The sequence below is a fragment of the Bufo bufo genome, chromosome 9 (genome assembly GCF_905171765.1).
Source record: "Bufo bufo chromosome 9, aBufBuf1.1, whole genome shotgun sequence".
Classification (NCBI taxonomy): domain Eukaryota; kingdom Metazoa; phylum Chordata; class Amphibia; order Anura; family Bufonidae; genus Bufo; species Bufo bufo.
Genome location: NC_053397.1, coordinates 23,712,511 through 23,732,695, shown reverse-complemented (window position 1 = coordinate 23,732,695; position 20,185 = coordinate 23,712,511). Strand labels below are relative to the sequence as shown.

The window sequence follows — 20,185 nt, the reverse complement described above, 5'->3', positions numbered from 1 at the left end:
GTTACATTTCCCCGCTCCCTTAGCTAGTATGTCAGTCTTTACTGTAGCTCTGGTTATTCTATTCCTAAACCAGGATGAACAGTTCTTCCTAGATACGGGTGTTGCCTTGTGGGTGCGCAAAAAAACGTCTGATCGGTGGGGGTCCGACACCCGGAACAGCCACCAATCAGCTGTTTGACGAGGCGGCAGAGCTTACTGACTTTCTTGCAGCTCACCAAGCACAGCGCAGTCCATTGGATAGCCACTGTACTTGGAATTGAGCTGAATGGGACTGAGCTGCGTCTAGGCCACGTGATCAATGAATGCGACGTCACTGGCCTAGGAGGTGGCTGTGGTGTTCACTGGAAAGCCACAGTTTTTCAAACAGTTGACTACGTGGATACCAGGATGCCTACCCTCACCGATCAGATACTGATAACCTATCCTGAGAATAAGTCATCAGTGGTAAACACTTGGGCATCCCCTTTAACAACAGTGATAGGACATGTTGAAATCCAATGTGTTCAATATTTCACTCCCCTGATGTCTGCTCGTGGGGTCAGGGTGCCCCCAAAATCTTGACAGGTTCAGCCGATTTACATCTAATGTGAATAGGCACCTTTAGATGAGTTCAGTGACCTCTCTCCCCCTAAGGCCCCATTCACACGGGCGAGTATTCCGCTCGGGTGCAATGCGTGATGTGAACGCATTGCACCCGCACTGAATCTGGACCCATTCACTTCTATGGGGCTGTGCACATGAGCGGTGATTTTCACACATCACTTGTGCGTTGCGTGAAAATCGCAGCATGCTCTATATTCTGCGTTTTTCACGCAACGCAGGCACCATAGAAGTGAATGGGGCTGCGTGAAAATCGCAAGTATCCGCGAGCAAGTGCGGATGCGGTGCGATTTTCAAGCATGGTTGCTAGGAGACGATCGGGATGGGGACCCGATCTGTATTATTTTCCCTTATAACATGGTTATAAGGGAAAATAATAGCATTCTGAATACAGAATGCAAAGTAAAATAGTGATGGAGGGGTTAAAAATATAAAAAATTAACTCAGCGAGTCCACTTGATCGCGTAGTTGCGGATCTCTGTCTTCTTCTGTAATGTTGAGCTGCCGGCTAAGGACCTGTGGTGACGTCACATCACATGGTCCAATCACATGGTCCCTCAACATGGTGGTGAACCATGTGATTGGACCATGTGATGAGCACAGTGACGTCACCACAGGTCTTTTGCCACGTCCTGAAGATAGAACAGAGACCGGCAGCAATGGAGCAGGTAAGTTAACTTTTATTTTTAATTTTTTAACCCCTCCATCCCTAATTTACTTTGCATTCTGTATTAAGAATGCTATTATTTTCCCTTATAACCATGTTATAAGGGAAAATAATAAAATCTACACAACACCTAACCCAAACCTGAACTTCAGTGATGGAGTCCGGGTTTGGGTCTGGGTACCAAACATGGCGATTTTTCTCACGCGCGTGCAAAACGCATTAAAACGCTTTGCAATCGTGTGGAAAAATCTCGCATTTTACCGCAACGCACCCGCATGTTATCGGGCCCTCACACGCCACGCTCGTGTGAAAGAGTGAAAGAGGCCTAAGCCTTTGGCTGTTTAGTATATACACAGTATATGGATATATATTTATATTATATACTATATATGGATATATATATATATATTAGTGGGGATTTGCCGGTAGACAGGCTTGCGGACGCAGTATAGAGGCAATAACAAAGTCTTTAACTTAAACAGTTCAGTGTTTATTCACACATTAAGGCTCTATTCACACGTCCGTGGTGTGTTGCGGACCCGCAAATTGCGGATCCGCAACACACCCGCCCGGCACCCCTATAGAAATGCCTATTCTTGTCCGCAAGCTGCGGACAAGAATAGGACATGTTCTATCTTTTGCGGAGCTGCGGACCTGAAGATCGGGGCCACGCTCCGCAAATGCGGATACTGACAGCACACTGTCCGCATCCATTCCGTCCCCATAGAAAATGAATGGGTCCGCAAAATTGCTGAACGGATGCGGACTCATTTGCGGACGTGTGAATGGAGCCTAAGGCCTCGTGCACACGACCGTTGTTGTGTTCCGTTCCGCAAAATGGGGTTCCGCTGTTCCGTAATCCGTTTTTGTTTCCGTGTGTCTTCCTTTATTTTTGGAGGACCACCAGACATAAAGGAAAGTAAAAAAAAGTCCAAGTCAAGTTTGCCATGCAAATGATAGGAAAAAAACGGACACGGACGCGCGGACGCGGATGACAATCTTGTGTGCCTCTGCGTTTTTTAGCGGTCCCATTGACTTGAATAGGTCCGCGAACCATTTTCCGTGAAAATAATAGGACAGGTTATATTTTTTTGAGGGACTGGAACCACGGATCACGGACGCGGATGCCAAACGGTGCATTAGCCGAGTTTTCTGCAGAAAATCACGAAAAACGGCACAACGGACACGGAATAAAACAAAGGTCGTGTGCATGAGGCCTAAGTAAGTGACATAGAAAATCAGTTTCCAGAAAAACAATTACATTGATTCTGGTGTTCGTTCACAGGCAGTAACGCAGAAGTCCTTGTATAAAGCAGAGTCCACGTGTTTTCACACAAACACGGTAGCAGGCCTTAATCCCGGTCCAAACTCCCAGGCCCCAACACAGAGATCGGCAGCACTCCACTGTCAGAGAGGAGTCATCCATACCACCTGACAGTGCTGCCTGTGTTTTATATCCAAAATCAAGACCCGTCCTGGAACATGGGGAGTAGCCACCCACCCATCACTTTGACTACTCCCAGTAAGAGCCGTCCCGGGTTAGCTTTGCAGCCAACACTAAAACAGCTGAAGTGTCAGACTGCAATCTGCAAAACTGATACTTTGAGAAAAACCGGCTCTTACCTCACCGAGGCCAGGAACCTCGGTGACACGTACCAACCATCAATGACGACCCCTTGTTCCTTCCTACAATATATATATATTGGCTGCTTCCTTTCAGGTTTTCAGCTTTAGTTTGCACAGTAAACAATGTCCTCACTTTTTATTGTTCTGTTCATTGGAAATAAACCTGACCTGTAAATAGATGATTTTGTGCCTTTACGTGTTTGCACCTATAAAGGGCATGACATGTCACATTTATGGTGTTTTGTCTCATACCTTCTATATTCAGAGCATATAGAGTCAGTACATATAACAGAAACTAGGAATGCCAAGTCATTAGTGAGTGACTCGTAGGGGTCAATCTGTCTGAAAAGGGGGTTAATCAGGGGAACACGGCCGCTTGAGCTGAAATAAGTTTTACTCCCTGCAAGAGGGTTAACCCACGTTGTGTCCAGACTCCAGATGCCTCTTAGTCATAAGCTGGGTGACAACCAACATGGCCACCATTGCAGTTCAGTCCTAGCTTTCTCTGACTCCTGAAAGGCAATGGCCATTGAGCGCAGTGAAAACCTGTCCTGAGATGACTCTGTTGGCCTTTCAGGTTATAAGACCATGCAGTCCAGCTCATTTCATGACTATTCAACTCTAAAGGGCTTTACATTTTCTTTGCTGTCACCCAACAGGGCGTCAAGACGAGACATTTCCTTCCTGGCTCGGTCTCACCTACAACCTGTTCTCACTTCAAGCCGCCCACACGACACAGTGTGTCAGGAGTGTCACACACAGCTGACAACAGACGGCACTGAGGTGTGGGGAGGACACACAGGCATTGCTCATACATCTAGGGGCAAAGAGCATGAAGATCATCTTGCCAATCTGTTAGGGCAGTGATTTGAAGCTCAAGCTTTCCTCACTACCAAGTTTTAGTAAAGGTCCACCTAAAGGCTATTACACGGCCCAATTCTGCAGGCGATTGTCAGGAAGGAAGTGTTCCCTGCCGGCAATCACCTGCTGGCTACCGGAGAAGACCACTGCTATTACATGCAGTGATCCCCTCCACAGCCTAGGGAGGAGCAATCATTACGGCATCGCTCATCCCCATGCTGTCTAGTTATTTGCCAGCAGCAGATCGTGATCACAGCATGATCTGCCTCTGGCAAATTGTGATCTTTCAGCATGCTCGTTCACATGATCCGGCGCAAATACTGGCCGAAACCTGGCATTTATGCCAGAAATCGGCAAGATCACCGCTGGACCTCATTGCAGTCAATGAGGATCCAGTAGTAACATAGGAGGATCTGGCAACGCTGGATCCTGTGAAATCAAGCAGGCTGCTCTGTGCCGGGATAGCCTGCCGGATCTCCTAACAGAGATGTGAACTAGGCCTAAGGCTCTGTTCACTTTTCCACTAGAGGCTTGGTCATATATGATGAGAAAAACTCCAGACCATGCAGCACTATTCTTCCAGTCAAAATGACTGCCACCATGGAGGAACCTGGGGGAACCCATCGTTAGTCAGTAGGATCTGTCGGGCGTTGTTGGTGTCTGTCATATTACGCATCCTGCACTCCGTTATTTTGTTTTTCCACTTCTATGATGGAAGAGCATAATAAAAACTTGGTGTGAACAGATCCTAACAACATCAATTTAAAAATGAAAATGACACTGAGGTCTATGTTCTCTACATTGCTGTGCAGCTGAATACAGTGTATTGTTTCCCACTATCACACAAATCATTGAGGAAAAATAAAGCCTGTATTACACCTGCTGACTTTTCGGCATATGATCGCTAACTAGTGTTCGTATGAATGCTTGTTAGCAATCATCTTGCATTGTAATGCTGCTGCCGATTGCCCAATGAAAGAGCAAACGCTCGATCATCGCACAATCCATATCTTTTGACATGTTAAAAAATAATTGTTTGCAGGCAGCAGATCGTGGCGCAAACCACTATACAGCATGGGGACGAGGGATGGCATAGCGATCACTCCTCCCCATGCTGCGGAGGAGATCGATGTATGTAATAGCAGCGGTCTTCTCCGCTAGAGAGCAGGCGATTGCTGGGACGGAACGCTTCCCTCCCGACAATTGTCTGCCAAATCGGGCTGTGTGATAGGCAGAAACGCTCTCCTATGGGATCCAGAACAATGGCTGATCACTACTTTATCTGTAGTTCTGAAAACCACCAGATACGTCTATGGATCCGCAGCCTCATGTAATACTCCCTGCGTTATAAACTGCTGACTTTTTAGGTTTGGTGCATCTTGAAGAACCTCCATCTGAAAAAGATGTATTCAGTCTTCCCACTGTATGCCAATGAGTCACGCCGTGTGGTCTCGTTAATAGAATTGTGCAGGTCTCTGAAGCCTTGAAGATACAGATAATTCTCTCAAGGTTCTGTCATCTAGCGCACAGCCCATAAGCCATGACTTCCAGCATAGAAGATTGGTGGCCTCTCCAAATAGCCTCTGGGCGCATGGGGTGATGGGGATGATTATGCAAATTTAATTTACACTTTAAAGAGATTTTTCATCAGAATGAAACAGGATTTGCTTAAAGTTGCATCTAATGAGTGATTGAGTTTCTACAAGAAGTTCTCCCAGATTTGCTTTATCATGTTGACTGCAGTCTCACCTTGAGAGGTTGGTCATTCCTAAGTCAATCAAACAGGTCGTGAAAATATGAAAAGTAGAGGATGGGTAGCAATACCTCAGAAGGGACCCAAATGCCCTGGCCAGAGAGTTGGTCCCACTTCCTTGGCCACTTTCTATAGCATTGAATGGGAGTGTTGGGCACAGCAGAACTTTCACTTCCTGTTTCCGACAACCCGATTCATCTCTATGGGGAGTGGTGTGGCCAACTCTCCAATCATGAATGATGACTTATGGCCCTTCGTTATGATGGTCTCACGGGACCCCTAGTTATACTTTTATGAGTAGGGTCAGTTGCCAGCAATTGCTTTGGTAAACACCATGCAGCAATGGGTGCTATATGGGGTTAGCATTAAAGCGGTATTCCTAGTTGGGACATTGATGGCATATCTCTAGGACAGTTATCAGCAACCTCCAGCTGTTCTGAAACTACAACTCCCAGAATGCTCCATTCATTTCTGTGCGAGTTAGAAGAACAGCCAAGTTTGTTTGCATGCTGGGAGTTGTAGTTTCATAGCAGCCGGAGTGCCGAAGGTTGCTGATCCCTGCTCTAAGATATGCCATCAATGCCAGAACGGTTTGGGTCCCACTTCTGGAACCTGCTCCAATCTCCAGAACAGGTCCCCAAAGAGTAGGTAGAGCAGTCGCACATGTGCAACTACCTTACCTTCCGTTCTGTAATATGGGAGTTCAGAAAAGAGCAGATCGCTGACTTGGCTATTTCTGGCAGTTACATAGCGGTGAATGGAGAGGTGGCGGTGCATGCTCGGTGTGCTTTCCATTTACGGCTATAGAACTTTCGAAAATAGCCGATCATTAACCCTTTTATTAATATAGGGTTAATGAAAGGGTAAAAATCGAGATTTGCTGAGAGTTGGCTGTAATTGATCCATCTTTTCTTTTGTACTACAACGAAAGTGTATATTTTTGTATTTTATACTTTTCTATTGTCAAAAAAACTATAAAAAACGATTGAATCAGAAAATAGCCGAGCATGCTTGCTATTTCCGGCAGTCCCATAGCAGAATGGAAAGAAACTCAATTTTTGGAATTCCCATAGCAATGAATTCAGAGCATGCTGCTTCGTTTCAGGGGCCCTGTTCTAAAGACGGTGGGACCTGCACCTATCTGACATTGATGGCATTTACTAGCAATGTGGCATCGATGTCCCAAATGGGAATACCCCTTTAATAGGGTGACATGTAAAAATGTAGCATGTCACTGCTCCCTGGATGTTACCTGGCTTGACAAGCCGCCCACGCTCAGTTGCTTGCTTCTGGATCGAGCTGACAGCTATAGGGACTCTTTATCACAGACGAGTCCAGATAGGATGGTGGTCATGAGTTGTCCCCCCCCATAGACTCTAATGTTTCAGTAATAGCTTTTCATCCAGTTCACAGATTTTAGGATTTAAATACAGTAATAAGTACGAGATACTGCCCAATGAAAACCCGAACTGCATCATTCCATAAAACTATTAAACGGTAATTAGGAACCTAGTCGTTTAAGGACTGGACGGGACCGTGAGAAAGTCATGGATTAAATTAGGTGTCCGCTTTCCCCATTGAGATTTTTTTTTGTCTCTCCTGTTACCTCCGCCCAAGTAAATCCAGCAGAAGAGCCGGGGAGTGGAGCAGAGAAATATTTATAGAAGAGGTGGAGGAAATCAGAAGCAACGAGTTTCAGGGCTGAATGGAGGATCTGCCGCACCGCCCCACATTCTTCACTCATCACCTATAGAAACTCCCTTTAAAGGTGCAAGTTGCAGTATATACAATGGAGATGACGGCCACAAGTCAGGCACCCCATCTCACCACCATTAATGGTGATGGCTTGACCCAATGGGGAAGCAAAGAAAAAAATTCCAAAAATTCCTTTTCTTTCCCCAAACAATGAATGGGCAATGAGTTTGTTGAAGTTTTTTTTTGGAAATGTGATATTGATGGCCGATCCTTAGGATAGGCTACTAATGGGATTGTCTGGGCTAAAGATCTTGATGTACTATCCTCAGGATAAGTCATCAATATCGGATCAAAGAGGGTCCTATACTTGGCACCCCCACTGATCAGCTGTTTTGGGAATATATACTGTGTATGTAACTGGAGGCGGAAGGCTCCATGCCGGGGTTAATGTATGCCGGCGCTGGAAACTGCACAATCTAGGGAGCCTTCTGCTTCCGGTCTGTACACTCTATAGTTTCCCGTGCCGAAAAAACAACTGGTTGGTGAGGGTGCCAGATGTCAGACCCCCACCGTTCTGATATTGATGACCTAGCCTGGACAACCGCTTTAATAACAGATCAATAGGGGTCCGCTTGATCAGCTGACTGGAAAGACTGCCAAACATTACACGCCCTTCATTATATACTAAGCACAGCGCCATGCATTTGGTAGTGGCTGTGGCTGGTATTGCAGCTGTTTAAGCACAGCCCCATTTACCTGGAGCCCATGAGCAGGAGTTCCGCTGGTTCCCCCTGAACATACAGGTCCTGACAAGTCATGTATGATCAGATTACTGTAATATATACATTTATGCACCTCCATCCCATACCTGTTTTTCCTGCAAATAGCATTGCCCAACATTTAAATATTACCCTTCCTAAAATCCCAGCCTGCGCAAAAATGTCATAAATACTAGAGAAGTGACTCATTTCAGGTAATTGCATGTGCGCTGTGAGTCAATCCACCATAACCTTTAATAAGTGATGCCATTTTATTCTACAATGTGCGCAATTTAATGACTACGGATGGCTTGGACTAAATTTACTGCAGTGAACGTGAGTACGGTGTACAGACAGGTGATACCAATATAATAGCGAGCGCCCAAGACAATTGTGTGAGTGCAATGAAAACACATAGTGAACAGGGATGGCAAACCTGCGGCTCTCCAGCTGTTGCAAAACTACAACTCCCAGCATGCAAAGTCTGCCTACAGCTATCAGCCTAGAGCAGGGCATGGTGGGAATTGTAGTTTTACAACAGCTGGAGAGCCGCAGGTTGGCCGTCCCTAGAATACAACATTGGGAAAAGGGATAGCGTGGGAAAAACATGGCTGCATTCTCACAGAAACAGTGCCACACCTGTCCATAGGTTGTGTCTGGTATTGCAGTTCTACTCCATTGACCGTGGCTTAGCTGCGATACCAAACACCACCTGTGGACAAGATGTGGCACTGTTTTTGGAATAAGGCAGCCATGTTTTTCTAATCCTGGACTACCCCTTTAAATGTTTTTTGGCAAGAAAAACCCTTAGGGCTGTTTCACACGAGCGGATCCCGCGCGTGTCATCCGCAGCGTGAAAGACAGCCAAGCCGCGCTATGGACTGCAGAGACACGGAGCAGTAACATGACTGATAATGCTCCGTGCCTCTCTGTGATCTTTTTACTACAAAATCACAGCGAGATAAAGTTGTCGCCGTGATTTTGTAGTAAAAAGATCACAGAGAGGCACGGAGCATTATCAGTCATGTTACTGCTCCGTGTCTCTGCTGTCCATAGAGCGGCTTGGCTGTCTTTCACGCTGCGGATGACACGCGTGTGATCCGCTCTTGTGAAACAGCCCTTATTGTAAAGGATAAGTGACTGATTGAAGTGGGCCCCAGCCATTCACAAGAACAGGGGGTTCAGTGTTCCCCCGTTTGAATGTAGTGGCAGGTTGAGCATGCCCACTCCCGCTCCATTCAGGTTTATGGGACTGTGGTTTGCTATCTCTGGAATTCCCATAGGGCTGAATGGAGCAGCAGCGGACAAGCGCTAAGGGAACACGGGACCCTATTCTCGTGAACGGCAGAGGCCCCAGTGGTCAGGCCGTCACCGATCAGACACCTACTTCCTATCCTGTAGATGGGGGATAAGTGTTTCTCTTGGGGAAAACCCCTTGAAATGCACAAGTGGCTACATGCGGTGGGTCCCATAGCAGAATCATTATAGGGCCAATATGTATTGCCCATGGACGCACTGGATGTAACCAACCCTACTTTCAATAAACTTTATTTGTAAAAAAAAAAAAAGTATAAAATTCGTTTTTTTTTTTAGACCATTGGTCCCCAATCTGTAGCTCTCAAGCTATTGCACAACAAGAGGACATGCTGAGAGTTGTAGTATCTAAACCAGGCTATTTACCAGAAGTAGTAAGAGAACATACCTTTCTGGGCTTTATCTTGTCTTGGATATCGTACTGTCCAATTCCTTTGTAGCTAATTCCCAGCCACCAGGGGATTCCTTGCTTGTCCTGGAAAGAATGGAAAAAAATTGGCGAATGTAAAAACTCTAAATCGTTTTTAGAAATTAATCAAATTCTATCGTTATCTGTCCCTTTTGTCAATTGAAGTGGATGTTTTTTCAGGCTCTCTATATTGACATCTGGCAGTTCTAGGAGGCTGCAAAAGAATTAAGGGTGTCGCATGGCCTGCCGGAGGATATGACAAATTCATGAGAGGCCTGCGCCTCACCATAAATGTGTCCCATCCTCCAGCAGTACAGAGGGAATCAACACCAGTGCATAAAACGCTGGTCTTGATAAATGTCCTCTAAAATATATGAAATATACAGTATATATATTAATATTATAGTGATATATATGTGTATAATATAAAACAAAATAAAATTAAAAACAAGATTCAAAAATGTACTGAACAGGCAGAAGAAGAGTAGTCTAAATTCAAGTACAGGTCAGGACTGGCAGCAAACAAGCAAAGTCGGTAAACAAGCCGAGGTCATGGCAGGTAGCAAACAAGCATCATGAAATAAACAGGCCGGGGTCAGGGCAGGTGGCAGTCGAAAAGCCTAATCCATTAACAAGCCAATGTCAATACCGGAAACTTAGTAAGTCAAAATAGCAGCTGTGCAATATGATTTGTACTTCCGTGTTACAGCTGACTCCACCATTACATTTTTGCGAAAAGATTATCCCAAGATTCTCGTTCTCTATGATATGAAGGGCAAAAGTGTAATTGACAAAGTGTCCCTCATCCCTCACAATGGACTTCTGCTAATCTACCACGGCTTTCATGTTCCTCTTAGGGGGGGCCATACAGCTGTATGGCCGTTGGTAGAACATAAGGCACACTGCAGACCTATGATATTACTGCTGGCCCTCTGTGGGAGTTGGCATCTTAATGGTCTCCTGGGCAATGCGTCAGTGGTCTGCACCTCATCTGCTGTTCTTTTCACTGGTTTCGCAGGTGTTAGCTCTAGGCGGTGGTAGTTTTTTCAATCTAAGGTATCGGCTTAACGGATTGGCTGCAGCAGACGTTTGTGAGCGGTGACCGCAAAGCATCAACGGCAGCGGGGGACCAAAGGAGCCAGTGGGTAGCAGCAGGTGAATATACTTCATTCCGCAGGTTCAGCAGGGTGAGGGGATCTGACAGAAAGGCCCCCAAAGCTGGACAACCTGTGGAGCTTCTGACGCAAGTATGAAGACAGCCTAAGCCTACAACATGTTCCCTGGATTAGGTAAAAAAAATTAAAATAGGTCTACAAGAATCTCAAATAGCCCTGGGGATGCAGCTCAATGCCAAGCTGCAGCACACAAAGGAAATGAAAGCAATATAGAAACTTTCAGCGTCTCATACAGCAGCCGAATAACTTAATAAAAGATCAAAACATTGGAACAGCATGGCCTGCACCATCCTGGCCTACTAATAAAGCCTGTGAACAAGAAAATAAGGATTTTATGGATGTGTTTATAGAGGAACGGTCACTGACCTTTACTTTGTAGTAATGAACACCATATGTAGGCAGCGCTTCCACTATTTTCATGTACCTGCAGGTGGGGGGAACAGAGAAAGAAGAAAAAATGTCACAAAGGGATGAACATAGTTAAATATCATACCACGCTGGTCATCATGACAGGCGTTCGGTGCATCTACCGGCCAACACACCGCAGGCCTCTATATTGCAGAACTAAAACCGATTTATTACTGCATGAAGAGAAGTTAGGCTGTTGCCTATTGTAGTGAACAGGTGACCACCGTGAATGTCCAGAAGAGCTGGTGGGGCATATTGATGATGACCCCAGACTTTCCTCGGGGAAGATGCCCACTGGTCCCCAGAAGAAGAAGGAATGAATTTAAGGGGTTGTACCAGGTTGGAAAGCCATTCCCTATCCACAGGATACCTAACTGGTTGGTGGGGATCTGACCCATGTGCCCCCAACTGAGGTACTCAGCCATCTCCTGCAGACCCATGGGGAATGAATGGAGCGGAAGCTTATCCTCCATCCATATGATAGGAGGGTGTAATTTTTGGGGTCTGACTCATACAAATGGGGGTTCTTGAGCCCTTCCATCAAAAAGGAACCTGGCAACAGAGGATGTGCACTGCTGCTTCATTCAAAGTCTATGGGACTGTCATAGCCTGAGAACTCGGCTATCTCCAGCAGTCCCAAAGCGTTTGAGTAGAGTGGCCGCGCCATGCTCCTTCCAAACAGAAGACGATACACTTGGCCACAGCTCCATTAAAGAAAAGGAATCGGGACCCCCCGATGATCAGACACTTATGTCCTATGCTGTCAGTAGACAGAGTATCTTCACACATTACCCCATGTATGGATACCATACTCCATCTGTGAACACGCTTGGTGTACAGAAAAATGGCAGCGCCTGTCACCATAGTTCTAGAGGTTTGCTCCACTACCCAGCCAATGTATAATAACAATGGTAGGGTATAGAGCAATTATATAGGGGGTCCCTATCCCTCCAGTAGTCAGAGCGGACAGCTACTACGAGGACGACCCAGTGCGTCAAGGCAGTACTCGCATGGGCACAATGTAATTTGGGTTAGGGCATTCATAGCGGTTCCTCTGGTGACCCGCTGACCATTAGGGGGCCAACAGCGCTACACCAGCAATATTATATATACACAGTATATATATGTATATGGTAGAGCTGCACAAGAACGTCTTACCGCACTATGGCTTGTCCTCTAGTGACACCTTTTAACTTCTTGCAATGTTCGATTACTCGATCCTCACTAGAGACAAAAAGCAATTTCCGGTTATAATAAAGGTGAAGAATATAGTAAAGATCACATGTTGAAATCACAGCTTTTTTAGCACATTGCGGCACATAGCAATAATGCCTCCACCGTCACATTTTTTCACCTCATGTGAATCAGGCCATAAATCCTGCTTTGAGCAATGACGTTTAAAGGGGTTACCCACGAAGTTAATACTCCTTTTTACTCTCTTATCTGCAGAACTTCCCTTTCTGTGGGAGGTCAGCGGTGCCTATGAGACAATCAAGCACCAGCCTCTCCCAGGTTGCTCTTCTTAACTCTTTCCTCCCCTGTATAGAAAATAATCCTTCACACGTAGCCCCAGAGATACATATGGTATGTAAGGCCCCTCACAATTTCCTTCTCTTTCTAGAGAGAGGTAGAGCTCTATATTTCTATGAATTTAGAAGTAGGGATGAATGAATGAAAGACGTCTGGGCCACTTTACTATAAGATCACTACGCCTGCACGGAAAGCAGGGAAGCTACTGAGCATGTCCGTCCACCTCTGAATGCAGGAGAAGGTGGACCAGAAGGATAAACAGCAGGGGGCGCTACCAGAGAGGAAAATGTAATGTACATAAAGAGCAAACAATATCTTTATTACGTGCATATGGCGATCATGCCTCATTTGAAATTTTCCGTGGAATAACCCTTTCATGTAAGAAACTGTATGTAAAATATTGAAGATAGTTTTTCCCCCCAGACACAACATCTCTCTTGTCTTTGAGCTGTATTCGGTATTGCAGTGCAGTCCCATAGTGAACGAGTGGGAGGGGGGGGGGAAAAAGGATCTCATAATTGGTTTTGAAAGAAAAATAAAAAAAATTCTGGGATAATTGCTTAGACAGGATCCAATTGTAACAAACTTTCAGGCCCTGGAGGTTAACAAGAATGCTTCCATTCGCTGACAGCAAGCAAAGGTTAGGAAAATTGTGAAAAATGAAAACATATTAGGCGGTTTATTAGAAAGAAGATTATTATTTTTTTTACAATATATTGATTAAGGCCTCATGCACACGGCCATTGTTTTGGTCCGCGTCCCATTCACTTCGAAGGGGCCGCAAAAGATGCGGACAGCACTCCGTGTGCTGTCCGCATCCGTTGCTCCGTTCCGCGGCCCCGCAAAAAAAATATAACATGTCCTATTCTTGTCCGCAAAACGGACAAGAATAGGCAGTTATATCAATGGCCGCCCGTTCCGTTCCGCAAATTGCGGAAGGCACACGGGCGGCTTCCGTTTTTTGCGGATCCGCGGCTTGCGGACCGCAAAAAACAGCACGGTCGTGTGCATGAGGCCTAAAGGGAAGGTCTCACTATTCAAATGGCCAATTAGGGCTTATAGAGGTCATTGAGGGGGGGCCAGGGGGGTAGCAGGAGAAGTGACTGATTTGGGGCCCCGAACTCAGAAGGGGCCCACCCAGGAGGAGGACTAAAAGATTTTATTGTCAGGGCCCCCTCAACAGTATTCTACAATGACATTATATACAGAGACACTGTAGGACAGGGAATGGGATGGCCAACGTGAGGCCCTCCAGCTGTTGCAAAACTACAACTCCCATCATGCCCGGACAGTCTACAGCTATCAGCCTACAGCAGGGCATGGTGGGAGTTGTAGTTTTACAACAGCTGGAGAGTCGCAGGTTGGCCAAGCCTGCTGTAGGAAATGGACGGAACGGCCGCCTTGTGCGATCTTGACTAGCCACAGGAGTGGGGGTTGCACGGGAGAAGGGTGTTGCAAAGAAGTTGCTGTGGAGGACCCCATTCAAAAATTTGCACAGTACTTTCTGGTTACACCACTGAGGGGGGCTACTATGGAAGAACGGCTACTGATCTGGCTGGTCCAGCCTGTCCGTGCACTGCCTGATCAGCCATTCACTATATACATTACAAATGTAGCACACAGAGGACTGACCTGAAGCTCCCAGACCCAATACAAAATTCATAACATGACACCGACCTACAAAGTGGCGGTGGGGCCTTTGGACCTCCTTTGGCAGCACGGGCCCTGGTGCATCTGCTACGTCTGCACCCAACATAACTAAGCCCATGGTAATATAAGACTGAATGATTATCTATGAAGGTAACACTCAATGATACACATCTACTCCAGTAATCTGATAGTAAACGGCTCCATATGACGGAGTAGTATCCAGGCACAGTATGGGATGAGTAGCATCGTGTGTACATACCAGTAGGTAAGTGACGGGTGTTCCTGTAGCGTCCTGGTGGGCAGAGCTGGCAGAATCTTCAGATCTTTTCTTGCATTTTCATCACTATAGCAAAACAAAGACAAGTAGAAAAACTACAGTTTGCTTTTCCTGGCAGGAGATGAATTACTAATGACCGAGGGCATCTTTCATTCACACAACAGACTCAGATTTCAAGGTTCAGGTGACAAAGATACAATAAAGTGAGGTTACGTGCACCTCTGACTGCAAACTAACACAGCAGCAGACAGCGAAAGAGTACAAAGCAAAAAGTTGAAAATAAAAAATCCTCCAATCACAAAAATGATCCAAAATTAAAAAAAAATAATCAAAAAATATAAAAATCATCGAGTCATGTTCAGACGTTCTCTACAAACTGGGTAATCACTAATATTAAAGTTGTCACCCAGCTTTCCTAGCATCCTGAATGACAAATCTGACTACTTATGTCCTCACCTCATACAGTATTGGGGGTGCATTACTACATAATTAGGGCTCATGCATACGACCGTAGCCATAATTGCGGATCCACAAAACACGGATGCCGGCCATGTGCGTTTCACAAGTATAGGACGTGTTCTATTGTTTTGCGGGGCCGCTGAACAGACATACATTAAACTGAATAGGTCCCCATCTGACCTGTGAAAAAAATGCGGATCGGACGCAGACAAAAAGCACGGTTGTGTGCATGAGCCCTTAGGCAGCTTTTGTCATTCTGGAATCTGGGAAAGCTGGGTGTTAACCCCACTAGTTATTAACCAGCTTTGCCAAACAATTTCATTATCATCTGATTTGCCGCAACTTAAGTTGCTTTGATTATTCATGACTGAATAATACTGCCATACAGTGACTGAATAATACTGCTATACAGTGGCTGAATAATACTGCTATACAGTGGCTGAATAATACTGCTATACAGTTGCTGAATAATACTGCTATACAGTGCCTAATTACCACGAAACAGTGATTAAATAATACCGCATATAATAGCTAAATAATACCACAACTAATAATACTGCCATACAGTGACTGAATAATACTGCCAGACAGCGGCTAAATAATACCACCATATAATGACTGAATAATACTGCTATGCAGTGACTAAATAATACTACACTATAATGACTGAATAACAATGTCATACAGTGGTTAAATAATATAATGACTGAATAAGACCACCATGCCGTGATTAAATAATACCACTATATAATGACTGAATAATACTGTCATACAGTAGCTAAATAAAACCACAATATAATGGCTGAATAATACTGCCATACCGTAGATAAATAATACTACTATACAGTGCCTATATAATACCACCATACAGTGATTACATCATACCCCATATAATACGGTAACTAAACTTACCACTAAAAATACTGCCATACAGTAACTGAATAATGATGACATACAGTGACTTAATACTACCACCTCCATGATAAAATCATGATAGTCTAGCTGAATAATACCTGATGACTACAAGAACAGTAATATTACATATCACAAGGACGGGCACTGGTGAAGTCGGTGACCACCAAGGCTGGATTATAGGGAGGGCACATTGGGATGTGGGGGCCACCACTGATTTCCAGAAATGAAGACCCCTATAAAGCTCTTAAGCCTCCTTTGGCTCTGCTCGGAGATACTGATACTGAATGGAAATCTCTGGGCTGTACCCAAGGGGGTCAGAGCGTTCTTAGGAGCCCTTTCATTCTGGAAATCGGTTTCGGATCAAAACCACAAACTTCACCAATGTGATCTATGAGACGATAATTCCGACCTTCCTCTATTATAGTTATTTATTCACAGACCAGGTTCCTTGTGACCAAAAGAGGCAAAAAAAGTTTTTTTAGTGAAGATTATCTGTAAATCCATTCTTACAATGGAAATATTTAGGGCTGGAGGAGACACGTCGGCCGTCCTTCTAGACGCAGCCCATCAGAGGGGATGAAGTGGTTTATTTGGGTAAAGCACAATTTGATAGATCCTTTACAATAGTTTTTGTAATCAGTCCCCCCATTCTGGAATTTTAAAAATGTTACAGATCCCGCTCCTGCAGTGGTATCGACTCTAATAAATCTCCGACTAGCACTAAACACAGTCTGACCCCAAGGTAAAACAAGTCAGAGAGAAATCCCAAACAGAGGGCGGGGAAAACGACCAGAAACAAAAAATGTAGCTCAGAAATTTTAGATATTTTTAAAATATATATATTTATAGAAAATGTGGGCTTTGGCTTGTAATAAATTTGTCAATCATCACATTTTTAACATTTGCATTACCCACTTATCAATAGCTTAAATTAAGGAAATTCCATTCCCATAAAAAAAAACAAAAGATTATTTATTAAATATCATTCCCATACATACTAATATTTGAATCCTAAGTCACGGAATATGTTATGTCACAGCCATTCTGTATAATAACGCCCCCAAAAAATGCTCACTCTAATGTCCCCGTAAGCCAAATTAATGCAAATGCCACCCTTTTTGAGGTTCAATTTGCAGGACGGTCCCTTAAAAATCTGAACTACTGCCAGTATGTGTCCTTTGTGACCTTGGCAGAACCTTACCAGCAACCGTAATGACATTTGGACCTCACTGTGACATCACTGATAGGGCCATTGATTGACTGACATGGTCGAAACAACGCGTCATAACTAGAATTGCGTAACCAAAGGTCAAGGAACTGAGGGTGGCTGACTACAACTTTTATTGACCTATATTTACCGTAGTTGACCTAAAGGGGTTCTCCAGGCTACAGATATCCTCAGGATAGGTCATCAATATCAGATCGGTTGGGGTCCGACAACCAGCAACCCCACTGATCAGCTGTTTTGTCGGAAAGTAACAGAGGGGAAGCAGAAGGCAGCGCTGTAGTGAAGCTCAGATCCCATCCACTTGAATAGGAGCTGAGCTGCAATACCCCGGCACGGCCACTGCACAGAGTATGGAGCTGTTTGCCTCCAGCTCAGAATACGGTATAGTATCCGGCTCTGCGGCTGCCCCAAACAGCGGGTGAGTGTCAGACCGCCACCGATCTGATATTGATGACCTATCCTAAACACAGGTCATCAATATCTGTAGCCCGGAGAAGCTCTTTAAAAATAGATGATGGGCCTGGAAAATCCAATTCAGGGCACAATGTAGTCAGGCAGGATGAAAATTCTCTTATATACGTAATAAAATTGAATTTTTTTTCAATTGGAAAATGGAAAAACTGCATCAAAATCCTCACAGAAGATGTAATAGCGGCCATATGGGTTGTCACCCAGCCTCAGAAAGGGACATCAGATATTAATAACTTGACAGAAGAACATGAATTTCAGATTTTTGAGCGGTTTGCGTTACAATTCTTTTTAAAGTTCTCTGGCTGACGTATGGGATTTTATAGCTGCCATATGACTCTATATAAGATCAGGAAGTCTCCAGAACCTGATTTACAGGGCTGCCAATGATGAAGGAGACTTATGAGGAGGCTGAGACCCATCCTCTACTGTAACAACACAGATTCCTCCAGGAGACGGGGCCTGTGTTTATTCTGCTCTGGAAGTGACACATGTTCCAAGGGGGAGACAAGGATGCCCATTGTAAAGCTGCCACCCCGTGCTATTTCTGACTCCAAACTTGTGTTTATTATGTTTGTCTTCTCCATACAGGAGCCTGGTAGTCACCAGAACAACAGTTCCCTGCTGGGAAGGCATGTGCTGACACCACGCCTCTAATGAAGAAGCATTTGTCACTTGGGCCACCATACTGGTTTTTGCACTTGATATCAGGTTAATCAATCACAGGATGCTACATAATGGGCAAACTCACATTTTTTTTTTCTCAAATCTTTATTTTATTGTTTTTGCCAGCATATTGAGAAGTAACAATAACAAAAGGGCAACTAGCCCAAATTCGAGGAAGCATACAAATTACATCGTATACATGGAGAAAATGTATCTGTAGGACATCATACATAGGAACATATTTGCTGTTAGACAGTATTTCAGAAAAGACAGCATAGTACATACGATTGGAAAATACAAGCGCATAGGTGACTAAGCAGGAGGCCTAAACAATAGCAATAAATTCAAAGGTTCTTACAAATGGGAGAAAAAACTGTGTGGAAAAGGCGCATTAAGGAGGCACTAAAACAAGGAAGACTTATCCAGATCTCGACCGACACCAGTCCATCCAAGGTCCCCATGTCACCAGGAATTTATCATGAGAGAGAGTCTCCCAGCTTGATAACTCCTCAAACCTGCAGATCTCATTAGCCCTAAGTATCCAATCAGCAATGGAGGGGGCTCTGACGGACAACCAATTCAGAGGGACTAATACTTTGGCTGCAGCCAGTAAATGAGCTAATAAAGAGCGTTTGTGGAGGGAATAGCCCAGTGAGGGAACATTAAGGAGGACCAAAGAAGGAGAGAGCTTGGGACCCGGAGGCATGATCTGCTGGAGAAGTCCATTAATCTCCGACCAGAAAGGAGAAATACCCTCACATGACCACCATATATGAGAGAGTGTACCAACTGCCTTGTGACATCTCGGGCAAACTCACATTTTAACACAACAGACACTAAAAGTCTTGGATGCAATTTCCATTGACCTCTTGGGGAATAAATAGAGTGGCAAGGTTTATTAGAGACCTTAAAAGGGTTCACCAGTATTTTGATATTGATGATGCCTTATATGTAGCAGCAAGTGATAGTTATTGCAACATTTGGTAGCACCCATGGGTTGTCCCTTTTCTTCCTCCACACAAGAGTAGATGTGGGTGGAAGGTTTCCTGGCCTGGGGTGAAGGATGTTGGTAAGTTTTGCACTTCTCATAGTATCATTGTGGTTTTAGATCAGGACTTATGACTATAAAAACAGCAATTGATCATTGCTTCTTTGGACATGGTCAATGAAGTTTCTTGCTTGGGCCAAGATGGTGTACACATGACAAAGGCTGGCGTCATTTGGCCGATAGCTCTTGCGACTGACCCAATATATAAATTGTGAGGGTGAAGTAAGCTGGTGCCAGGCTCCTCTAGTGGTGGCCCATCTCTCGAGAACAAAAGGATTGGGCGTGTTGAAATCCAAAAGCCATATCCTTCTTTCCCTTGACATACGTAATGGGGGAAGAGTCGGCTAGACCATCCATTATTAGATGGTTGGCTGGTCTAGCCAAAATCAGCAGATTTGGCCTACATACATCTAATGTGTATCGCTAGCTAGAGAAGGTAGTGAAAAGTATTCTAGACTCTTTTCTAAGCATTCTCGTAGACCACTTGTTATCTTGGAGGACTCTTCCCACTTCGACATACGGTTCAGATATTCAAGATGATGTATGATGGAAGCTCAAGTAGAACTATAACAACACAAAGGTCTCTGTAAAAAGTAGAGGATAACCAAAAGAAAAATCAAAATGCAACCTTCCTCATGGCACTATGTCATACCACTACACCTCCATTCTTCCCAGTAG

At 44.6% G+C, this 20,185-nt stretch overlaps 1 protein-coding gene across 2 annotated transcripts in view; it reads right to left on the bottom strand.

Moving 5' to 3' along the window:
• The window catches only part of FRMD4B (FERM domain containing 4B), a 224,655-nt gene that overhangs the window by 28,750 nt on the left and 175,720 nt on the right, over nt 1-20,185 (bottom strand). For both annotated transcript variants that reach the window (XM_040406589.1, XM_040406588.1), the window contains exons 8-11: nt 14,706-14,789; nt 12,425-12,490; nt 11,225-11,282; nt 9,663-9,749 (exon numbers count right to left, since the gene is read on the bottom strand). In XM_040406589.1, coding sequence (XP_040262523.1) covers nt 9,663-9,749; nt 11,225-11,282; nt 12,425-12,490; nt 14,706-14,789 — 295 coding nt within the window. The remainder of the gene's footprint in view (nt 1-9,662; nt 9,750-11,224; nt 11,283-12,424; nt 12,491-14,705; nt 14,790-20,185) is intronic.